General features: G+C 38.9%; 1 protein-coding gene across 2 annotated transcripts in view; it reads right to left on the bottom strand.

Moving 5' to 3' along the window:
• Positions 1-25,851, bottom strand: part of USO1 (USO1 vesicle transport factor) — a 90,514-nt gene that overhangs the window by 57,951 nt on the left and 6,712 nt on the right. For both annotated transcript variants that reach the window (XM_045880989.3, XM_045880990.3), the window contains exons 2-3: positions 8,375-8,461; positions 8,018-8,082 (exon numbers count right to left, since the gene is read on the bottom strand). In XM_045880989.3, the coding sequence (XP_045736945.1) occupies positions 8,018-8,082; positions 8,375-8,461 (152 nt within the window). The remainder of the gene's footprint in view (positions 1-8,017; positions 8,083-8,374; positions 8,462-25,851) is intronic.

The following is a 25,851-nucleotide window of genomic DNA, read 5'->3' as shown; positions in this document are numbered from 1 at the left end:
TCTTCATTACTGTTTTATGCTTCTTCTCCTGGCTTTCCAACTAACACTCCCAGAATTCTTCCACTGCATCTCCTTCATCCTTGGCTGCATCAGAAAGCTTCCTTTCTTGACATGGCTTGAAACTCTCCATCTGTCCATCCATGGGTCTGCTTCTTTTATAGTCATATTGAGGAGAGACTGCTCATTTTCTTAAGTTCTACACTTAGAGCCTGAAAGTTGTCTAATTTCTCACTGTTTCCAAACCATGACACCTAGATAGTAATTTTAAAAACTGAGATACAGGGGTGCCTGGGTGGCTCAGTCATCAAGCATCTGCCTTCGGCTCAGGTCATGATCCCAGGGTCCTGGGATCGAGCCCTGTATCGGGCTCCCTGCTCTACGGGAAGCCTGCTTCTCCCTCTCCCACTCCCCCTGTTTGTGTTCCCTCTCTTGCTGTTATCTCTGTCAAATAAATAAATAAAATCTAAAAAAATAAAATAAAATAAATAAATAAAAATTGAGATATAATTTGTATACCATAAAGTTCACCCTTTTAAAGTATACATTTCAGTGGATTTAGTATATTCACAGAGTTGTGCAACCATCAGCACTATCTAAATCCAGAACATTTTCTTTTTGGTTTTTTTTTAAAGCTTTTATTTTTTTATTATTTTTTAAAGATTTTATTTATTTATTTGTCAGAGAGAAAGAGAGAGAGAGCACAAGCAGGGAGAGCTGCAGGCAGAGGGAGAAGCAGGCTCCCCACTGAGCAGGGAGCCCGATGCGGGGCTCCATCCCAGGATCCTGGGATCATGACATGAGCCAAAGGCAGACACTTAACTGACTGAGCCACCCAGGCATCCCTAAAACTTTTATTTTTAAGCAATCTCTACACCCAACACGGGGCTTGAATTCACAACCCCGAGATCAAGAGTTGCATGCTCCACGGCATGAGCCAGTCAGGTGCCCCAAAACCCAGAACATTTTCATCACATCAAAAGAAATCCCCGTATCCATTAGCCATCATTCCCTATACCCTCCTCCCCCCCAGTGCCGGGCAACCACTAATCTACTTTCTGTGTCTATAGATTTTGGGGGTTTTTTTTTTGAGGGGGACGGGTGGAGGGAGAGAGAGAAGGAAGAGAATCTTAAGCAGGCTCTATGCCCAGCACGAGCCCAACTCGGGGGACTTGATCTCACAATTCTGAGATCACGACCTGAGCCAAAATCAAGAGTCAGCCACTGAGCCGCCTGGTGTCTATAGGTTTGACTATTTGGGACATTTGATATAAATGGAAACATGTAATATGTGGCTTTTGTGTCTAGCTTCTTTCACTTAGAACGATATTTCAAGGTTCATCCCTCTTGTAACACATATTAGTATTTCATCCCTTTTTATGGCTCAATAGTCCATTGTAGGGGATGAACCTCCTTTTGTTACCCATTTGTCAGTTGATGGACATTGGGGCTATTTTCATTGTATTGGCTATTATGAACAATGCTGCTACGAATTTTCAAGCACTAGTTTTTGTGTGAACATGTTTTATACATAAGAATGCAACCGTCAGGTCATGTGGTAACTCCATGTTTAACTTTTTGAGGAATTGCCAAAGTTCCACAGAGGGTGCACCATTTTATATTCCCACCAGCAGTGTTTGAAGGTCCAGTTTCTCCTCAGCAATATTTGTTATTGTCCCCTTTTTCTTTTCCTTAACAGCCATCCTAGTGAGCGCAGCTTGGTGTCTCATTTTGGTTTTGATTAGTGTTTCCTTATTGGCTATTTATTTTGAGCATCTTTTCATCTGTTTATTGACCATTTGTATACTTTTTTTGTTGAAATTTGTATTCAAATCCTTCGCCTGTTTTTTTTTTTAAGATTTTATTTATTTGAGAGAGAAAGAGAGAGACAGAGAGATAGAGAGATAGCTAGAGAGAGCACGAGCAGGGAGGAAAGGGAGAGGCAGGCTCCCCGACACGGAGCCCAATCCCAGGACCCCAGGATCATGACCCGAGCCAAAGGCAGACGCTCAGCCAACTGAGCCACCCAGGCGCCCCATCTGCCGGTTTCTAATTGGGTTACTTATCTTTTTGTTGTTGAATTATATATGTATTCTAGATATAAGTCCCTTATCAAACATATGATTTGCATATACTTTCTGCCATCCTATGGGTTGTCTTTTAACTTCCTTGATAGGGTCCTTTGAAGCATGAAAGTTTTTAATTTTGACAAAGTCCAGTTTATCTTGTTTTGTCTTTCCTTGCTTATGCTTTTAGTGTCATATTTAAGTAACCATTGTCTAAGCCAAGGTTTTGACAATTTATGCCTATGTTTCTTCTAAGGGTTTTATAGCTTTAGCTCTTACATTTAGGTCTTTGATCCCCTTTTTTTTTTTTTAAAGATTTTATTTATTTATTTGACAGAAAGAGACAAAGCGAGAGAGGGAACACAGCAGGGGGGAAAAGGGCAGAGGGAGAAGCAGACTCGCTGCTGAGCAGACAGCCCGATGCGGGGCTCGATCATCACCTGAGCTGAAGGCAGACGCTTACCGACTAAGCCACCTAGGCGCTCCTCTTTGATCCCTTTTGAGATAATTTTTGTGTATGGTGTAAAGTGAATACTTAGTTGTCTCAGGACCATTTGTTGAAGAAATTGTTCTTTCTCCATTGAATGGTCTTTTCATCCTTGCCAAAAATCAGTTCAAATGAATGTTAGGTTTTATTTCTAGCCTTTTTATTTTGTTGAGCTTTATGTCTATCCTTATGCCAGTGCCACAAAGTCTTGTTTATTATCATTTTGTAGTAAGTATTAAAATCAGGAAATATGAGCCCTTCAACTTTGTTCTTTTTCAAGGTAGTTTGGGATCTATTCTGGATCCTGTGCATTACGATCAGCTTGTTAATTTCTGCAAAAATGGCAACTAGGATTTTTATAGTGATTGTCTGAATCTATAAATCAAGTTGGGGTGTATTACTATCTTAATAATAATTCCTTCTTTCTGTCCATGAACACAGAATGTCTTTTCATTTATTTGTGTCTCGGGTAATTTCTTTCAATAATGTGTTGTGGTTTCCAGTGAACAATTCTTGTACTTTTTTAGTAAAATTTATTTCAAAGTATTTTAATCTTTTTTATGTTACTTAAGTGGAATTGTCCTCTTAATTCCATTTACTGATTGTTTATTGCTAGTGTATAGAAATATAATTTTTTATATTGAGCTTATATCCTTCAATTTTGCTGAATTTATTAGTTCTGATAGTTTTTTAGTGGATTCCTAAGGATTTTCTATATATACGATCATATCATCTGTGAATATGTGTAATTTTTTTTAAGATTTTATTTATTTATTTATTTTTATTTTTATTTATTTTTAAAGATTTTATTTATGAGACAGCGAGAGAGGGGATACAAGCAGGGGGAGTGGGAGAGGGAGAAGCAGGCTTCCCGCTGAGCAGGGAGCCTGATGTGGGGCTCGATCCCAGGACCCTGGGATCATGACCCGAGCCGAAGGCAGACACTTAACGACTGAGCCACCCAGGCGCCCCAAGATTTTATTTATTTTTGACAGAGAGAGAGAGTGTACAAGCAGGGGAAGAAGCAGGCAGAGGGAAAGGGGAAGCAGGCTCCCCGCCCAGCAGGGAGCCTGATGTGGGGCTTGATCCCAGGACCCTAGGATCATGACCTGAGCCGAAGGCAGATGCTTAACTGTCTGAGCCACCCAGGCACCCCAAATATGTGTAATTTCTTACATAATTTCTTATGTGTACTTCTTCCTTTCCAATCAGTATACCTTCTATTTCCTTTCCTTGCCCAATTGCTTTAGCTAGAACTTCAATTTCAGTGTGGATAGACGTGGCTAGAGGGAACATCGTGATCTTGTTCCTGATCTTAGGTGGAAAGCATTCAGTTTTTCACCATTGCATCTGATGTTCTGGGATTTTCATAGATTCTCTTTATCATTTTGAGGAAATTTCTTTCTATTCCCAGTTCCTTAATATTCTCTTAAAAGATGTTCCTCAGGCGCCTGGGTGGCTCAGTTGGTTAAGCGACTGCCTTCCGCTTGGGTCATGATCCCAGAGTGCTGGGATCGAGTCCCACATCGGGCTCTTGGCTCAGCGGGGAGCCTGCTTCTCCCTCTGACCCTCTCCCCTCTCATGCTGTTTCTCACTCTCTCTCTCTCTCTCAAATAAATACATAAAATCTTAAAAAAAAAAGATGTTCCTCAAAATTTCTCAAAAACAAAATGATAAAATAATATTTTTTATAAATAATAATTTTTAAAGCCTGCTTCATTTGAGATTTACATCTGGTTGTGATCCACTTTGTCCATCATCTTAGCTTTCATTTATCACTCCTAATCACTTCTTCATATTCACTGAATCTTTGTGTCCTGTGTCTCACTATTGCTTTCTACTCTAAATGCCATCATCATCCATCATGCTTTCAAAATCTACCGGGGCACCTGGTGGCTCAGTCAGTTAAGCGTCTGCCTTCAGCTCAGGTCATAATCCCAGGAATCCCTGGGATTGAGTCCCGCATTGGGGGTCTCTGCTCAGCAGGGAGCCTGCTTCTCCCTCTCTCAAATAAATAAGTAAAATCTAAAAAAAAAAAAAAAAAGAATATCTAATATCTACACATTCATTCTCAGCTGGGCACTTAAAATGACAATCACTTTCCATAACAGATAGCATTCTATTTTCCATACTGAGATGTTAGTCATTTCATTACTAACTTTGTAAGACTCGGTGAGAAAAGGTGTACATAGAATAAAAAGGAAAAATTATAGATTATATGTATGTATAATCATCACACTGAAGTTTTTTTGATCTAGGATCCATTTTCTCTAACCTGGAATATTATTTAAAGCAGATAACTAACTTTAGTTTACTGTAATTGTTTTCAATTGATGCTATAACAAATTACCACAAACTTAGTGGCTTAAACAATACAAATATATTATCTTAAGAGTTCTGGAAGTCAGAAGTCTGAAATGGGTCTCCCTGCACCAAAATCAAGGTCTCAGCAGGGCTGCCTTCCTTTCTATAGGCTCTAGGGGAAAATCTGTTTCTGTGCCTTTTGCAGTTCTCTAGAGACCCCCTTCCTCCATCTTTGAAACCAGCAACGACAGGCGCAGATCTTCCATATCACCTCATTCTGACCTCTTTTGCATTCCTGTTCCACTTTTAAGAAACCTTGGGATTATACTGGGCCCACCGGGATAACGCAGGATAATCTCTCCATCTCAAAGTCCTTAATCACATCTGCGAAGTCCCTTTTGCCCTCTAAGGTAACATGCATAGGCTGTGGTAATAAGGATGTGAACATCCTTGGGGGGCTATTATTTTGCCTACCACAGTTACTCACTATGATGTCAATAAAACAGATAATCCTAACATATCCAATGCATTTATTCAAATGCATTAGAATTAGTTGGCTTTGAGGGTGCCTGGGTGGCTCAGTCGTTAAGCGTCTGCCTTCGGCTCAGGTCATGACCCCGGGGTCCCGGGATCGAGTCCCGCATCAGGCTCCCTGCTTGGCAGGAAGCCTGCTTCTCCCTCTCCCACTCCCCCTGCTTGTGTTCCTGCTCTCGCTATCTCTCTCTGTCAAATAAATAAAATCTTTAAAAAAAAAAAAAGAATTAGTTGGCTTTGAAAAGGTAGTCAATGTGGGTTGTACTGTCTGAGAAGAGGAAAGGTCCTAACTGGTATGAACAAGCAGTTGGGCATTGCTGAAATATAACTGAAAAAGAGGCTTTGAGGTTAGACAGGCAATACCAAGACCTTTAAAAAGCTTATATGCTTTGCTTTGTTTAAGAACTTAGACTTCAGGGGTGCCTGGATGGCTCATTTGGTTGGGAGTCTGTCTTGGGCTCAGGTCATGATCTCCAGGGTCTGATCCCAGGGTCTTGGGATCAAGCCCTGAGTCGGGCTCCCTGCTCTGCTGGGAGTCTGCTTCTCCCTCTCCCTCTGCCTCTCCCCCTGCTGTGCTCTCTCTGTCTCTCTCAAATAAATAAACAAAATCTTAAAAAAAAAAAAAAACTTAGACTTCACATTGCACTGAGCTGCTGAAATGCATTAAGTAAAAAAAGGTTTATACATCAGACTTATAATGCATAGACTGAATGGAGACAAAGAATACAGTTTGGAGGTAGTGGTGGTTTTAAACTATGTTCAAAAACTCTGATACAGATCCTTTAAAGGATAGAATCTAATTCTCCTCTTAGGCATATGCTGTATTTATTAACTTGCTTTTAACAAACAGAATGTGGTAGAATTGATGGTATGTGACTTGTGAGACTAAGTCCTAAAAGGCCTTGTGGCTTTCTCTTTGCTCTGTCTCTAGGATTGCCTGTTCTGGGAGAAGCCAGTTACCGTATCATAAGGACGCTCAAGCAGCCTTATAAAGAGAGCAACATGGTGAGGTAATGAAGCCTCCGGCCATCAGCAAAGTAACTGAGCCATCTTGGAATCAGATCTTCCCAACCGAGCCTTCAGATGACTGCAGTCCTGGCTGAAATCTTGACTACAACTTCATAAGAGACCCTGAACCAGAACCACCTAGCTAAGTCACTGCTGAATTTCTGATCCACAAAAAGTGTGAGATAATAAATATTGATTATTTTGAGCCACCAAGTTTTGAGGTAATTTGTTATACAGCAAAAGCAATAATAATAATAAAGATAACTAATATAGTGGCTCTGAAAATGGTTTCAGTGATTGATACTGAGCCAGAACTAAAGATTAAAAAAGGAAATCGGGAGAAATTCATGGATTCCAGCTGGGTTTTGGTCTAGATGAGTGTAATGGGTTAAGGAGAGCGCTAAGTTCAGCACGAATCCTATAGTTTCTTGCCTGAATGGAAAGGCAATACCAACTAGGTTGGACTTGGGTCAAAAGGCAGTTGAAGGAGATGGTGGGAGGAGGCAGTTAGGAGCAGGAAAACAAGAGATAAATTAACTCTTGAACATTCTGAATTTGAGATATCTGTGAGATATCTTGATATGGTAAAAATGTCCACTGAGCAGTTAAAGGTTATAATATATATTTAATTAGAGGTAAGATTTTTTTTTATCCATGCACAGCTGTTAATTAAAACCAAAGAGGCAGGGTGTCTGGATGGCCCAGTCGGTTAAGTCCTTGACTCTTAGTTTTGGCTGAGGTGGCGATCTCGGGATCGTGAGATAGAGCCCTGAATCAGGCTCTGGGCTGAGCATGGAGTCTGCTTAAGAATCTCTCTCCTTCGGGCTTCTGGGTGGCTCAGTCGGTTAAGCAACTGCCTTCGGCTCAGGTCATGATCCCAGGGTCCTGGGATCGAGTCCTACATTGGGCTCCCTGCTCACCAGGAGCCTGCTTCTCCCTCTCCTTCTGCCTGCCACTAACCCTGCTTGTGCTCTTTCTCTCTCTCTCTGACAAATAAATAAATAAAATCTTAAAAAAAAAAAATCTCTCTCCTTCTTCCTCTGCCCCTCCCTCCTGCATGTGCACTCACTCTCTCTGTAAAATAAATACATCTTAAAAAAAAAAAAATGCAGATAAAATCTCTTAAAGAGGAATTGAAAGAGATAAAAATAGGCTGAGCGACCTTTCTCTTAGGACATGCTCAGATTTAACATGTCTCTTAGGACATGCTCAGATTTAACACTTCACTCTATTAGTCCAGTTTATTTCTCCAAAAAAACAAGTCTGGATAAATGATATATAATAATATGTATACTATATTATAGAATAGTATATTTGAGTACATCTAAGTGAGTATCAGAACATCCAATTGCCCAATTCAAACCCCAAATCTTCAGCTTTTAATGAGAAGTCACTTCATTTCATTTTATATAATGGAAAGATTTCAACCCCTGAGATTATGTCTGTCTCAATGCTTAGCACAGTGGTTTGCTCCTTGTGTCCAATATTTATTGAAACGACAACTGACAATAAAAACTTAATAACCTTAATAAGTTAATCATTTCTAGAATAGTAATTCTAAAACAAATTAATTAAAATTGCAAGAAAAATTAGGGAGAAAAATCATTAAAAAGAGACTTACCGATCTGTTTGTAATACATGGATAAGATGTTCCATAGCTTGTATACCCACTTCCAAGCGGTATTTCTGCATAAAAGAAAAATGTTGTTAAAGTAACTAATGTCTGGGGGCACCTGGGTGGCTCAGTCGTTAAGCGTCTGCCTTCAGCTCAGGTCACGATCCCAGGGTCCTGGGATTGAGCCCCGCATCGGGCTCCCTGCTCGGCGGGAAGCCTGCTTCTCCCTCTCCCACTCCCCCTGCTTGTGTTCCCTCTCTCACTATCTCTCTCTCTGTCAAATAAATAAATGAACTCTTTAAAAAAAATAAAGTAACTAATGTCCAACTTAATAAGCTTAGTAAGTGATAAAGCGTTACTGACCTTAGATAATGATTTGAGAGCACGCACAGCATTTCTTCGATCATCTAGTAAAGTAGATGAAGCCACTCTGTCACAAAGCTTTTGAATCTGTCATGGAAAAATGAAATAGCATTAACAGAATCCAAAAAAACAAAAAAGAAACATAAAGTTCCCCCCTAAATTTATACCATCTAATTTTGAAAAAAAAAAAAAAAAATCAACAAATGGGATGTCATGGAAATAGTCTCTCACAAATCTAAGTAACTATTTAGGTGGTTTTATAATCTTATTTCAGAGAAAGATTTTTCACAGACTCCTGAAAAAGAAAAGTGGTGGAAGAGAAGTTAACTAAGTCATATAAATTGAGGAATTAGGAGAAATCATTAGTAGAATCAGAGCTTTCGAAACATGCCATTTACAACTGTTTGAGCCAAGAGGGAAGCAGGGTTATGGTAGAAGATGGGAAGTTATTAAAAAAAAATTTTTAGGGACGCCTGGGTGGCTCAGTCAGTTAAGGGTCTGCCTTCGGCTCAGGTCATGTTCCCAGAGTCCTGGGATCGAGCCCCGTATTGGGCTCCCTGCTCACAAGGAACCTGTTCCTCTCTTTTCCTCGGCCTGCTGCTCCCCCTGCTTGTGCTCGCTCTCTCTCTGTCAAGTAAATAGATAAGATCTTGAAAAAAAAATTTAAAAATTAAAAAATAATAAAATAAAAAAAATTTTAAGTACATGTTTACATTTAAACTTCACCCTAATGTTTCTACTAAATATTTGAACAAGAACTGATATATCAAAAATTTTAAGTTTTAAGCGTGCCTCAAGAACTAGAAAGATGAACTGCTTCTATTATAAAAGCTTTTAATTCCTTAACAGGAATTAAAGTTCAAGCTGAATTTTAAAATAAACCTTTGGGTGTTTACAATGGAAAAAAACTGGAAACAACTGTGCGTCAAAAGAAAAACTAGGGCCCCTGGGTGGCTCAGTCGGTTAAGCATCTGCCTTCGGCTCAGGTCATGATCCCGGAGTCCTGGGATCGAGTTCCGCATCGGGCTCCTGGCTCAGCGGGGAGCCTGCTTCTCCCTCTGACCCTTTCCCCTCTCATGCTGTGTCTCTCTCTCTCTCTCAAATAAATAAAATCTTTAAAAAAAAAAAAAAAGAAAAACTAAATTATCATACATTCTTTGATAGAATACTATGTAACTATTCAAAACAATTAACTGTACTGATGTGTAAATACCATGATAATAAAACAGTGGGAAAAAAAGAAAAGCAAGTTGTAAAACTTGATATAAATTATGAGCCCACTGAAGCAAAAGTACCAAACTATGTATGTAAAATTGCATTTAAAAAAAATCTGGAAGGGGGACCTGCGTGGCTCAGTTGATTAAACCTCCAACTCTTGATTTTGGCTCAGGTCATGATCTCAGGTCATGAGATGGAGCCCTGTGTCAGGCTCCATGCTGACCATGGAGCCTGCTTAAGCTTTTCTCTTGGGACACGGGGGTGGCTCAGTTAAGCATTTGCCTTTGGCTTGGGTCGTGATCTTGGGGTCCTGGGACTGAGTTCCGCATCTGGTTCCCTGCTCAGCAGAGAGCCTGCTTCTCCCTCTCCCTCTGCTGCTCCCCCTGCTTGTGCGCCCTCTCTCTCTCAAATAAATAAATAAATAAATAAATAAATAAATAAATAAATAAATAAATAAAATCTTTAAAAAAAATTCTCTCTGTCCTCCCACCTCCACACCCCGTGCCCCCCCGCTCTATCTCTCTCTCTCTCAAAAAAATTAGATTAAAAAAAAATTGTAACAGATAAAAGAATTAACTGCATGTCTTAAAATTAAAAAAAAAATGAATGAAAAGGTAAACCACAGACTGGATGAAAATATTTGGCTTTCTTAAAGATTTTATTTGAGAGAGTGAAAGCGCGTGCGAGAGAGAGAACGCGCACATGAGCAGGGGGGAGGGGTAGAGGGAGAGGAAGAAGCAGACTCCCTGCTGAGCAGGGAGCCCGATTCAGGGCTCGATCTCAGGACCCTGAGAACATGACCCGAGCCAAAGGCAGACGCTTAACTGACTGAGCGACCCAGGTGCGCTGGATGAAAATACCTGAAAACATCTGATAAAGAACAGTTTTTAAAACCATGATACTCGGGTCCTTTTAAGTTCTAACAGTTATTATTTTAAGTTATTACTCTTTAATGACAGTTCTTACTAAGAGTCTAAAAATAACACTTTGGCACATCAGTCACACTTTTGTACCCTACGTATCTGAATTAGTGGTGTTTAAATACATATCGTGTGTTCCAAATTATGTTCTGCAGACTTCTAGCGTCCCAGAAGATATTAATAGATTTCTAATGATCACAGAAGCAGCAGGAAACACAAGGTTATACAAAATTAAATAGGCTTCTGCACTGCAAGATTTCTAAGTCTTTACTATGCTGATTTGCATTTCTTCATACTGCAGATACAGTATAACCAAGCCTAGCCTTACTTTTTGATTTTATTCATTCTAACTGCTCACACTTAGAAATTATTCTACCTTAAGTTGCATTTACTTTCATAATAATTACACTGACTTTCCAAAATGCTAACAGTACAACTTTCTCTTTATTAAACAACTGGGTTTTTTTCTCATTAGAAAAACTACATAATTATCTCTTGAAAACATGAGGCCTGTTGCTCTCATCTTAAGGGATTTCTTAGGCCCAAAATAGTTTTCCTAAGTATGACTGTAGTTTCCTCTGCTTGGGTCTTGTACAACTTTTGTTAATTTTTTCTAGGTAGTTTATAACTGCTAGTATGAATAGGAAATCATTTATAGGCATTTTCTGCTTTTTCCTAGCCCCAAACCCAAGCACTAGTTCTATATATGAGATTCCGAACATCTCCCATGGAGTACTGAGTCCCAGTACCATGCAGGGCTTGAACTTTAGCCTCAGTCTCATCTCTGGTTAACGTATATAAAGATTTGTGTCAAAATATGATCTTCCATGTCTAGAAACTCTTCAATTATTTGTTGAATGTGGACACTTGAAATCTACTTGATGCTGATGGAGAAACTTAGCTTTAGGAATATTGCCTCAAGATGATGGTAATCCTAGAGTTTGGCGGTTTGCTTTGTTTTTATTTTCAGTGAACTTTCTGTGCTTTAAATATGCGAATATTTGAGCCTTGTTAATTTTTTAAAAAAGCTTCGAGATATACACAAAGCTAACCTCAGTTGTTATTAAGATAAATACAAGTTAAAATACGTTATTTTTACCTATAAGACTCACTAAGATTAAAATTAAAATAGTACCAAATACAAATACTATATGATTTCATTTTTATAAAATAAAAAAACAGGCAAAACTAATCTGTGCTTCTATTTTTTTTATTTTATTTTTTAAAAAATTTTATTTATTTGACAGAGAGAGACACAGCGAGAGAGGGAACACAAGCAGGGGGAGTGGGAGAGGGAGAAGCAGGCTTCCTGCCAAGCAGGGAGCCCAACGCATGACAGGACCCTGGGATTATGACCTGAGCCGAAGGCAGACACTTAACGACTGAGCCACCCGGGCGCCCCTAAACTGTGCTTTTAGAAGTCAGGATAGTGGTTACTCATGGAGACAGGCAGTGACTGAACAGGAGCACAAAGGTGACTTTGGGTTCTGGTAATGTTCTGTTCCTTGATCTGGGTGCTGGTTAGGGGTGTGTTCAGGTTGTGAGGTTATTTGACATGCATACTTTTCTATATACTTTAATAAAATGATTTTAATTTTTTTTCAGATTTGATTTTGAAGCAATCTTTACACCCCTGTGGAGCTTAAACTCACAACCCTGAGATGAAGACTCACACGCTCTAAGGACTGAGCTATCCAGGAACCCCAATAAAATGATTTTTTAAACAGAACAACTGGGTCACTTAGGTGGCTCCGTTGGTTAAGTGCTGACTCTTGGGGCACCTGGGTGGCTCAGTCATTAAGCACCTGCCTTCGGCTCAGGTCATGATCCAGGTTCCTGGGATCAGGCCCCGCATTGGGCTCCCTGCTCCGCGGGAAGCCTGCTTCTCCCTCTCCCGCTCCCCTTGCTTGTATTCCCTCTCTCATTGTCTCTCTGTCAAATAAATAAATAAAATCATAAAAAAAAAAAGTGCTGACTCTTGATTTCGGCTCAGGTTGTGATCTGAGGTCCTGAAATCAAGCCCCACATTCAGTGTGGAGTCTGCTTGAGATTCTCTCTCTTCCTCTGCCCACCCCCCTGCATTTTGGCGGAACATAAACATTCAGTCTCTAGCAGTTTCAGACAGAGAGAGACACAGCGAGAGAGAGAACACAAGCAGGGGGAGTGGGAGAGGGAGAAGCAGGCTTCCTGCCAAGCAGGGAGCCCGACACAGGGCTTGATCACAGGACCCTGTGATCTCTAAATAAATAAAATCTTAAAAAAAAAAAAAAAGATAGAACAACTATCCACGATAGGTAAGGATATAGATTAACTTGCTTATATTCTATTATAGGGAAAGTAACCTAAAAAAGCTGCAATTTGGCAAAAACTATTACAACTTAAAATGTTCATACCCTTTTTTTAGCCAGGCATTCCTACTTCTAGGAATTTAGCCTTTAAAAACACCCCCACAATTACACAATATTTTATTCTAGGATGTTCTTTGTAGCAGTACTTTTAATAGCTAAAAAGGAAATCCAGCGTCCGCCACAGAGGAGTATAATAAGAAGTCTGAGGCCTGGCACCCCGATCTCAGACTTCCAGCCTCCAGAACTGTGAGCAATAAATTCCTGCAAGTTACTGGAAAAAAAAAGTGTGGGGTGGGGGGGATACAAAGGCTCATCCATCAATCAGAGAACAGTTAATTAACATATAGTACACACAGACTATGTGGGTGATGAAATGAATGAAGCAGATCCATTTTTACGTACATGAAAAGATGTCCAAGATACTTTAAGTGGGAAAAAAAACCCCTATAAGCAGTATGTTTAGCATTAGTTCATTCTGGTTTAAAATAATACCATTAATAAACAATGTGAATATATATAGAAAAAATTAAGACTGTACCATATTGTTTTTTCGTAGATTGCTGGAAATGTTCATTTTTTTTACATTATTTCTCATGTTTACATTTTGATAAAATAGGTACCACCTTTATAAACAAAAAAGAATAATGGAGTAAAATGAAATGGTTTATGTTTTATTGGAATTTCTAGGATATTTTCATAACTGACTGAACTCATCTTTTAAAGATGCTATCTTCACTTTGATCAAAATACTATGAAACCAGCTCCTAATTGATAAAAATAAGCTAGCATAATAAAAAATATCAATTGGTTCTCTGTTGCTTATAAAGTCCAAATTTTTTAAACTAGAATGCACAGTCATCACTCAGTCAATACACACACATTAAGTACACATGTATTTGTTGTTGCACCAACCAAAATAAGATATGGTCTCTGGCCACAACAAGCTTGCCCAGAAAGACAGTCCCCTAAATAAAGTATAACAAGCTAAAGATATGTAAGTATGTGCTGGATAAAGCTGGGGCACAAAAGAAAATGTAGTCAATTCTACCTGAAAGTGAAACTGCTAGAGACTGAATGTTTATGTTCCGCCAAAATGCAAACTTAGAAATCCTAACCCCTAATGTGATGGTATTAGGAGATAGGGCTTTGGGAAAGTGAGTAGGCTGTGAGGGGGGAGCCCTCATGAATGGGATTAGTGCCCTTATACAAGAGACCCCAGAGAGCTCCTGTGCCCTCTTCTGCCAAGTGAGGGCACGGTAAGATGTCTGCGTGTGAACCAGAAGGCAGGCCGGCCTCTCAGCAAACAGAGTCTACCAATGCCTTGATCTTGGACTTCCCAGACTCCAGAACTCTGAGAAATAAATGTTGCTTGTTTAAGCCACCCAGACTAATATTTTTGTTATAGCAGCCCAAACAGATTAAGACAGATACTGCTTAAGAATGGTTTATTAGGGGTGCCTGGGTGGCTCAGTCGTTAAGCGTCTGCCTTCGGCCCAGGTCATGATCCCGGGGTCCTGGGATCGAGTCCCACATCGGGCTCCCTGCTCCACGGGAGGCCTGCTTCTCCCTCTCCCACTCCCCCTGCTTATGTTCCCTCTCTCGCTGTGTCTCTCTGTCAAATAAATAAAATCTTAAAAAAAAAAAAGAATGGTTTATTAAGGGGCGCCTGGGTGGCTCAGTCGGTTAACCATCTGCCTTCAGGTCAGGTCATGATCCTGGGGTCCTGGGATTGAGCCCCGCATTGGGCTCCCTGCTTAGTGGGGAGTCTGCTTCCCCCTCTCCCTCTGCCTGCAGCTCCCCCTGCTGGTGCTCTCTCTCTCCTCTGACAAATAAATAAAATCTTAACCAAAAAAAAGGTATACTAAGGATGTCATGCTTGAGTCAAGAATTAAAAGATAAGTAGTTCATCAGAAAATATGGGGAAGGGGGCGCCTGGGCGGCTCAGTTGTTAAGCGTCTGCCTTCAGCTCAGGTCATGATCCCAGGGTTCTGGGATCGAGCCCCACATCGGGCTCTTTGCTCACCGGGAAGCCTGCTTCTCCCTCTCCCACTCCCCCTGCTTGTGTTCCCTCTCTCGCTGTGTCTCTCTCTGTCAAATAAATAAATAAAATCTTAAAAAAAAAAAAAAAAAGAAAAGAAAACATGGGGAAGGAATTTCAGGCACAGAAAATTACTTCTTTATAACTGCACATATTTTAATGTATAAAATAGCATTTCATGTTCACAAGAACAAAATTGGTCTAATTTGAGTTTTTAAATTTTATATATCTATGAACCAAAAAAAGTAATTTTTATATCACACACATACAAACATATATACTTGTTCTATTAAAACAATACACCAAAAGAGACTTTCTAAAATATGAAAACTTCCCCTTTTACAGTAATTTACCATTTCTGGGAATAATAACTGATCTAAAATAATGTGGAGAAAAAATAAGAATATGTAAGATTACAGGTTAGTTAAAAATATATTTCTTTTCTAATGAGTTCAAAGTATCTGTTTCAATAAGCTCTGATTAATGAGCAAATCACTATTTTTAGGTAGTTGCAAAATGTAACTTAAAAATATTAGAATTGGGGCGCCTGGGTGGTTCAGTCAATCATCTGCCTTTGGCTCAGGTCATGATCTCAGGGTCCTGGGATGGAGCCCTACATGGGGCTCTCTGCTCCCAGCAGGGACTCTGCTTCTCCCTCTCCCTCTGCCTCTCCCCCCTGCTCATGCTCTCTCGTTAAATAAAATCTTAAATATATATATATTAAAATTAATTACCATTTCGAAGTGTACTATTTATACTTACAGAAATAAAATCCATTCTTGAGTTTGGGTAAACACCTATCAAGACTATTTTTAAGAAGATAAACATGCTTTTTATCTATTAAACCTGGGTTTTAATGCCAAGTACATATTCTTCCAAATTGGGGATTTTAATCAGAACTTTCTTTCTTGCAACTTAAGATAAACTCAAAGCAGTCAACCATACTGCAAGCCAATGAGAATCAAAGCAATTATAGGAACAACTTATTTATCTAGAACCATTAGATTGAACTATTTCAGATACCTCTGTCAGGCACTGAAATGGTCTTTTCATTTTAGTTATTTCTGATAGTAACCCAAAATTAATTACAAGCTTCTGTCTTGTAATTGAACATAATTATAAGCTTTCTTAGCATTTAAACTTAAGTCCTCTCCAATATCACATATGGGGATGTCTTAGGTGTTAAATGAAGTAATGACTATAAAAGGCTTTGCCTAGTACCTCGTACCTATAAATGATCAATAAATATTAACAAACTCTATTATTACCAAGCTTCTTATGACTTTTTTGTATTATTCTTCTATCCTATCAGGCTTTTGGTGGTCACTTCTATCATGTATGTTTTTAACAGACCATTCAAATTTTGCAGATTTTAATTTGTTACTGAGCGAGAATTTGATAATTAAGCTAGATACTAATATAATTTTTCTATAACAAAAAACCACTCAGGCTTGAAATCAAGATTGAGGACATGAACCTTGCAACTTCTACTTTTGCTACAGGAAAGCCTACTACCTCCTGTTAAAATTTCAGATTGTTGAAGTTTCCAAATAAGTGATCTCTCTATAATGAAGTGCTACATTGCTACTCTTTATAGACAGCTGAAACCAAATGAAAGGAAAACATATTATATAAGTTCCAAACCTTACAAAGATTTAGCCATGTTTTAGGCCAAACACCGTCTATATTTTTCAGTTGATAGTTACCAAGCAAAAATTCTGTAGCACAAGAATGCTTAACTTATATTCAGAAATTATAGATCTCAAAGACCATAAATGCCATTTATTCCTTACTTGAAAAACCAACTCAATGCAATGTAATTGTCCCTCATTTTCCATTTTCTCCTTTCAGTTATTAGGACCCCCGGTCTTTTAGCTGGGCACATGACTGTCTACCTAGACTACTTTCCAAGTCATCCTTGCATCTAGGCATAGACAGTGACTATATTCTGGCCAATGAGTTGTTAGTACCTTCCAGGTCCTGTCCTTGTCTTTAAAAGGAAGCTATTTGGGGCACCTCGGAAGCTCAACTGGTTAAGCATCTGCCTTTGGCTCAGGTCCTGATCCCAGATCCTGGGATCAAGTCCTGAGTTGGGCTCCCTGCTTGCGGAAAGCCTACTTCTCCCTCTCCTCTGCCCACCCCCTACACCCAACCCCCCCAACCCCCCCAACCCCCACCCCCGGCTTGTACTCGTGCTCTCTCTCGCAGTCTCACTCACTATCTCAAATAAATAAATAAAATCTTAAAAAGGAAAAAAAAAAAGGAAGCTATTTATTCTTCATTCTTTTTTCTCTTTCCCTCAACCCGGAACTTGAACCTGGTAGTACTGAGGCAACTTCAACAATTCGAACAAGGGCAGCATCCTAGGGGGATGGTAGAACAAGATAAAAAGCAGCACCTGGGCCACTGGACCACCCTGAGGAGCAGAACTACCCTATCCTAGGGATTGCTTTCTAATTTGGACTTTAGCTGGAGAAAGACATCAACTTTTATCTTGGTTAGACCCATTTTCTGGCCTCTGTTATGGCAGCTGATGCAATGCCTAAGCTAAGAAACTCATTTTACAGAAGAAACTAAGACTCAGAAACAAAGCAATACACCCCAAAATACACTGCCGGTTTGGTGGCACAGTTCAGATTCTCTCTACCCAAGCTGTAGCTGTCTCACTCCAAAGCCCACACTCTAATAGCCTATATTGCCTCCTACACAGAAAAATGTGAATCTGAGTTACTGCTGCAAACTACATGGACAGCAAGATTTTTTTTTTTATAAATAGGGAGAGACTGAAATGCAGTTTTTATGAATAGGTTTTACTTACACTACAGCCCACTAAGGACCCTGATAAGCCTTTGACTTAACTGCTCAGCCAGGGTAGTCCCCTGTTCTAAGGGAGTTGAAGCTTTACTTTGGGAAAGCTATAATCAGAAGCTACCAAAAAAAAAAAAAAAAAGAACCTACCAAGTATTAAAAAAAAAAATCAGCACTCTGTAAGTACTTCATAAAAACAACAAAAAATAATATACTCACACTTTTTTTTTAAGATTTTATTTTTAAATAATCTCTACACCCAACATGGGGCTCGAATCCACAACCCCGAGATCAAGAGTCACAGGCTCCACCAACTGGGCCAGCCAGGCGCCCCAATACATACTCACTTTTTTAGAATTAACTCGGCTGAGATAATAAGGACAAACTGGACTGGAGAAATAAGGACAAATTGGAGATTAGAGAGAGAAAAAAAATGTCAGCTCATTATAACAGACAAGGAATAAGGTTAAGAAAAAAGTATTAGGGTGGTGGTAATGGGCAAAGAGCTGAAGGGATAAATAAGGCAAAAGAATAACTGAAAGAACTTAATTGAATTTAAGAGGCTAGGGCTGTAAAGAATAAAATGTCTGGAACAGCCACTGTTTGGGATTCAACTTCTACAGCTTTTCCTTAAACAAACATGTAGTCAAATATTGTTTTTTAAAAGATATAATTAGAAAATCAAAGCCAGCAGTGATTAAGCTAGCTGAAGTGTGATATCATGAATCCGCAATCACTCTTCTGTATCTTAGCAAATATTCTGGGTTTTGGCAAGGACAAAGGTCAAAGGAGCAATGTATCTGAAGAATTCAGTACCATCATCCTAAGTGGGTGATTTCGTTCATTCATTCAACAAATATTAGAGTGCTTCTACCCTCACGTGAGCTATGATCAGTGCAACCAGAAAGCAGTGGTCTGTGACAAGTTCAGTTCAGAAACTGGGACTAAGCATTTAGAAACTTCTACAACAACTAATTTTGTATCTATTTAATAAAAAAACCAGGTCTTAATGTTTTTATGCAATGAGTACGTGTATGCATACTGTCATTCCATTTTCCCAGCCATTCATTTTTATTGTATTTTACAGAAATATTGGTCTGTGAGAATTGCGTTAAAAAAAAAAAAAAGAATCAAAATAAAACCAAAAACCAACAACTAAAGCAACTGGTCTTTCACCACAAACAGTTTGAGAAATATTATTACAGTGCTTGACATTTTGAAAGGCCTTGCAAAATTCTATTCTGGGGGAATAGCAATGAGCCACTATAGAAGGTACCCATTCTAATGAAAAGATAATGGCAAGGAGACTATAAAATAAATTTTAAAAAGATAAAGTGATAAGCATGACAGGGGAAATAATCAGGGAAATGAGATAGTGATTAGGTGGAGAGTACTACTTTACATAACCTAGTTGGTCAGATGGCCCCAAGTTAAGCACTGATTTGGATATAGTCGGAAGTGTGGGTAATGGGTAACAAGAACAAAGCAAGTGGAAAAGTAGGGAAGCAGACGGAATGATTATGTTATACCATCAGAAGGGAAAAGGGCAGTATTTCAAAGTTAAAGGATTAATTTATTCAGTGTCTCAAATGGGATCCTGAGGTGAGGGACTTTGTTACTAGCAACTCACTATCTCAGAAACTAACCAAGGAAGCCAACTCATAGTTCAAAGCAAAATTCATAAATTTACTGGGTATTTGAAGTCACAAACTCTTGTCTGAGTCTTCAACACTCTCATCGACATGATGGCAGGGGCACCTGGGTGGCTCAGTCGGTTAAGCATTTGCCTTTGGCTTAGGTCATGATTGCAGGGGTTGGGCTTTCTGCTCAGCAGAGAGCCTGCTTCTCCCTGTCCCTCGGCCTGCTGCTCCCCCTGCTTGTGCTCTGTGAAATAAATAAAATCTAAAAAAAAAAAAAAAAAAAAAAAAAAAACCCAACAACTATATATATATTTAGAAACTTCTAAATAAAATAAAACTGTGGGGAGGGAAGGGTACCTGGGTGGCTCAGTCGGTTAACTGGCTGCCTCCGGCTCAGGTCATGATCTCAGGGTCCTGAGAGAGAGCCCCATATTGGGGTCCCTGCTCAGTGGGAGTCTGCTTCTCCCTCTCTCTCTGTGCTCCCTCTGCTTGTGCTCTTTTGCTCACACGCTCTTTCTCTCTCTCAAATAAATAAACAAAATCTTTAAAACTAAATAAATTCTGTGGGGGAAAAAATCTGTTTACTGATTAGTGAATAGAAATATCCTAATACCTACTGTTAAAATTTTCAAGATTATTTACTTGGGGAGGAGAAGGCACAGGGAGACAGAATCTCAAGCAGACTCCCAACTGAGCGCAGAGTCTGATGCAGGGCTCTATCTCACAGCCCTGAGATCATGACCTGAGCCAAAACCAAGAGTCAGATGCTTAACCAACTGTGCCACCCAGGCACCCCTATTAAATTTAAAAAAAAACAAAACAAATATCTGTGAATATAATTATGCCACTCTTAAAAAGAAACTCATTTGTATAATAAACATATTGGTAAATGCAAAGAAAATATTCTGGAAGGATGTATGCCAAACTTCACCAGCAATTACCCCTGGTAATGGGAAATGAGACAGTGAAAAGAAGAAGAAAGTGGCAATTTTAGACTACATACTGATATGAATTATTTATAACAAGCATGTTTTCACTATTGCTTCAATAACTAAACAAAAATTTAAAGAAATTTCCAGAATATATTAGATCTAGCTTTTATTCTCTTATGTGCTCTACCATAGCACCGGATGACTCACTGTTCATCTACTTTCTGAATACAGTTGATTCTTGTCATTCATGTAGTTCTATGTTCTGTGAGTGACTATAAACAATGAATTAGCAGATACTGAACCTTTGCATTTAAGAAGAATGCAGAGCTACGTTCCTGTGAGTCTGCGGTCACATTTTCCTCAATCAATCCAATACATAACCTTGTTTTATGTGTATTTCTTTAAAGACATCTTTTTCAGTACATGTCCTTGATTCATTAACACTGAACTCACAGCACCAGCACTATTACTCATGCCTGAAGGAAGCTTATCTAACACACATACTTTCTGTGAAAACACCACAGCCTTCTTATGCTTAGGAACACTAGACAGCACTTCCACATTATGCTTAGGGGTCATTTTTAACAGCGAAATCACAAACAAAAAGCACAAAAACGACACTAAATAGACTGTGAAAAGGACAATGGTTTAATATGAGAGTTGAAACAAGAAGGTAGAACATCTCTTTCTTTGACCTCAAATTGGGACATACACATCAGGTGACTCAAACCTTTCACTACCCTACACATGTCCACAAATGACCTGAAAGTGCTACTTATATTGATTTTGGAGTTACAAATAAATTTTAACAGATAGGTGAATTTACAGATATGGAATCCATGAATAATAAGGATTGACTGAAACTTAAATATCTTGCTAAGTCTGTATCATCATCTGCAAGATGGAAGAATAAACTAGATAAACTCTAAGGCTGCTTAATACTCAAAACTTAGAATAAGTTAAAAATACTCAATTTTAGGGGCGCCTGGGTGGCTCAGTCGTTAAGCGTCTGCCTTCAGCTCAGGTCATGATCCCAGGGTCCTGGGATCGAGCCCCACATCGGGCTCCCTGCTCTGTGGGAAGCCTGCTTCTCCCTCTCCTACTTGCCCTGCTTGTGTTCCCTCTCTCGCTGTCTCTCTCTCTGTCCTATAAATAAATAAAATCTTAAAAAAAACCCAAAAAACTCAATTTTACCTGATCAGTAATTATGTATTTGTTTGGTATACTATTTGAAAAATCTATTTGGCCTATGACACTGTTTGATATAATTTTTAAGCCACATTTCTTTTTCTTTTTTTTAAAGATTTTATTTATTTGACAGAGAGAGACACAGCGAGAGAGGGAACACAAGCAGGGGGAGTGGGAGAGGGAGAGGGAGAAGCAGGCTTCCCGCCGAGCAGGGAGCCAGAGGTGGGGCTCGATCCCAGGACCCCGGGATCACGACCCGAGCCGAAGGCAGATGCTTAACAACTGAGCCACCCAGGTGCCCCTTAAGCCAACATTTCAAAATTGAAAGATTTCATATAAAAATCCAGATTTCCACCTTTTCTTGAAGAAAATTAGCCTGATAGCTAATGACAACTAATACTGTATTTCACACAATTTAAGAAGCCATCAATTATAAGATCCATCGTCTTTTTTAAATAATCTCTATGGCCAATGTGGGGCTCGAACTCACAAACGCCACATTGAGAGTTGTATGCTCTACTGACTGAGCCAGCCAGGCGCCCCAAGATCCACCAGTTTTTAATGTAACACCAAGAAAAAAGATATATTGCCAATTATAATTACATGATGCAATCTGACTTCAGAGCTGTTTACACGTTAATGTGCATCTCAGAATTGTTAAAATATGGCAATATATACCACTTAGTATGTGCCAGTCTTTTCTAAAGATCTATATATTTTTAAATTCATTTAATCTACACAAAACCCTATACAATAGGCACTATTATTATCCCACATTTTAGAGGTGAGGAAAAAGAGGCACAGTGGGTAAGCCCAAGTTCACAAAACTAGTAAGTGGTTGCATGGAATTCAAAGCCAAGCAGTTTGAGTGCTTAACCATTACATTAAATTGGCTCTCTGAGCCTACATTTCTGGAGGCAACAACTGGCTGGAGTTGAGCTCCATCTACACTGTCAAACCAGGATGTGCAGGCTCCAGTTTCATCCAGAGCTCTGCTCTCTTCTAACCTGACCTACTAGATTGAACAATGATGTTACACAACTGACACTGTTGGGATTTGAGTTTGTGGACTCTTGCATTAAACAACAGAATACTATTTATTAACAAAAACAGTTCTAAAAAGAAAAAACATATTTGAATAAAATTTGACTCAGAGTTAAGTTTAATTTAGAAGGATCAGAAAGGGGTAATAAGGAAAAACTCAAAGACAGTAGTTCTTCAATTAGTTTGTATCATGCAAAGTATTAGGTGTTCTGAGAGATAAATACAATGATGCATTGGACATGTATCCTGTTATCAAGATGTTTTTAGGGGCGCCTGGGTGGCTCAGTTGTTAAGCGTCTGCCTTCGGCTCAGGTCATGATCCCAGGGTCCTGGGATCGAGCCCCGCATCGGGCTCCCTGCTCTGCGGGAAGCCTGCTTCTCCCTCTCCCACTCCCCCTGCTTGTGTTCCCGCTCTCGTTGTGTCTCTCTGTGTCAAATAAATAACATCTTTAAAAAAAAAAAAAAGATGCTTTTATAATCTGAGTATAGTGTGGTTAACAAAGTAACTGAAAATCTGATATTTTAAATAATTCTAATAAAGTGGCTCTATGTTTTAATATGCAAAGATCTCCAGGACATATCAATGAAAAAGGTAAGCTGCAAAACACTATAAACAGTATATCGTTTATGAAAAAAAGATAAATATGTTCACACAAATACATAATTCTATATTGTACAAATGCATAATTAGTCATAAAACTCTGGAAGGATTTATACCACATTAAGAATCATGGTTATGGGGTGCCTGGATGGCTCAGTCGTTGAGCGTCTGCCTTCGGCTCAGGTCATGATCCCAGGGTCCTGGGATCGAGCCCCACTTCTGGCTCCCTGCTCAGCAGGAAGCCTGCTTCTCCCTCTCCCACTCCCCCTGCCTGTGTTCCCTCTCTTGCTCTCAAATGGATGAATAAAATCTTTAAAAAAAAAAAAAGAAAAAAGAATCAGGGTTATTTCTGGGGGCACCTAGGTGGTGCAGTTGGTTAAGTGTTCAGACTCTTGGTTTCGGCTCAGGTCGTGACTCAGGGTTGTGGGACTAAGCCCCATGAAGGGCTCTGCGCTCAGTATGGAGTCAACTTGGGATTCCCTCTCCCTCCCCCTATCTCCTGCTTGCACACCTGCTCTCTCTCTCTCTCTCAATTAAATAAATAAATCTTAAAAAAAAAAAGCCTCATGGTTATTTCTGCAAAGAGAACTGAAATTAAAGATGGTAGTCAAAGGGGTCTTAAAGTTTACTAGTACTGTTTGCCATTTTGTGTCATAAAAAAATTAAAAAGCTAATTAGTAAAATAGTATGTATAACATAATGCAATTCATGGAGATGATTACGTATCAGAACTATTCATTGTTTTTAGTAATCGTCATGTGACATTCACAATTTTACCAAGAAAAATTTGAAAAGGACAAATAATCCACTAACAATTGGTAAATTGAGCATAATCAGAATGACAGCCTAATAACTGGAATTTAGTATCTGTTTGTTATTTGCTAACCAATAGTTCCATTTATTTTTATTCAGATATACACAAAGGGACCAAAAAAGCAGCAGTGGGAACAGGAATGACTAGGAAAGAAAAAAGTGAGATGAGGAATGTGAAAATGAAAAACCACTGAAAAGTAAAAAGGGAAAAGAGGAAGGTGGCATAGAACTAGCATGCTGAAGGTACGGTTACAATTTAAAGACACTGACATAATGTAGTTTGCCGTATTTCCTCAGAATTCCTAACAGAAACCCTTATTTTTTTAAAGTATTCAGTTAACTACTTAACTGACATGCAAAAAATAAAGAACAGGAATGCCAGTTAAAAAAATCTAACTCAGTTATTCCATCATATTTATTCAATAAATGTTTATCAAGCATCTAATACCAACATATTTGATCATACAACTGCCTTCATGAAACTTAAAACATAGTTACAGCTTCCCTGGAGAGAACTTCCCCAACCACGACTATTTACTGTAGAACTTAAATAAGGGCGCCAGGGTGGTTCAGTCGGTTGAGCGTTGGCCTTTGGCTCAGGTTATGATCCCAGGGTCCTGGGATCGAGCCCCATGTCGGGCTCCCTGCTCAGCGGGGAGTCTGCTTCTCCCTCTTCCTCTGCCTGCGTTCACTCTTCCCTCTCTCTCTCTGTCAACTAAATAAATAAAATCTTAAAAAAAAAAATAATTCATGTTAACCAATAACGAATTCATTTACATTGTTTTAATGGAACAAAAAAAATTAGTGTTCTAGAACACAAGAACCAGAAATTTATTTTAAATTGAACTCTACAATTCAGAAGGTTTTATAAAACAAGCAAAAGTCTTATCAGTCTTATCTTTAGATGACCTAAATTATTAAGATCTAAAAAAAATGTGAGAACATTACAAAGTCAAACACCAGTCTCTTCACAAAATAAATCCAATGACTCTAACACACTCTATTTCCATTACAGTTAACAATAAGTCAGCCAAGGTAATATGCTGCTTCATTTATTCTCCATGCTTTCTCTAAGAAATGAACAATGCTTTCCGAAAATACATTCTTTCCAAGCAAGGCATCATTATGAAACTTGTCTACCAACTAACCTAACACAAATGCTAGCATCTCAAAGTCTTAACACCACAAAAGATTTCAAGTTAAAGGTAACTTTTGGTACAAAAATGTTTATAGCATTTCTGCCTGAGGTATAAAAATATAAGCAGGCCTTTTCTAGGATTTCCACAACAGACAAAAAAAATGATGCAGTATAAACAACAGAAGGTAAATGAGTAAAGAAAGAAAAATGGTACTTCCTATCAGCAAATTTACATAAGAAATTATTTTATTCTCTCCTAAAAGATAATCAGATTCAAGATTATAATTAATTATCAAACCATAAAGCACTAGGTATCTGGTGCTTTATCTTTTAGGTATTTAAATGGGTAACACCTCAAAAACTACATAAAACAGATGCTAATGAAAGACTTGTTAAATGTAGCATTCCTTTAAAAAATATATTCTCGGGGCGCCTGGGTAGCTCAGTTTAAGGGTCTGCCTTTGGCTCAGGTCATGATCTCAGGGTCCTGGGATCCAGCCTGGCATAGGGCTCCCTGCTAGGCGGGAAGCCTGCTTCTCCCTCTCCCACTCCCCCTGCTTGTGTTCTCTCTCTCTCGTTGTTTCTCTCTCTGTCAAATAAATAAATAAAATCTTTAAAAAATAAATAAATAAAAAATATATTCTCTAGGACAATTTTTCCTAAAGTATATTCTTCAGAACACTCAGATCCACAAGGTTTCCTGAGGAAAAAAGGGATCTGGTCAAATAAAATTGGCAAACACAACTTGCTTTATATCTCCATCTTGAAAATATTTGTAAACTGCTTAAT

The sequence above is a fragment of the Mirounga angustirostris genome, unplaced genomic scaffold, assembly GCF_029215605.1.
Source record: "Mirounga angustirostris isolate CCGP_5_RB_7025 unplaced genomic scaffold, mMirAng1.0.hap1 SCAF_2, whole genome shotgun sequence".
NCBI classification, from domain to species: Eukaryota; Metazoa; Chordata; class Mammalia; order Carnivora; family Phocidae; genus Mirounga; species Mirounga angustirostris.
Note: the sequence above shows the minus strand (reverse complement) of the source record. Positions and strands in the feature narration are given on the sequence as shown.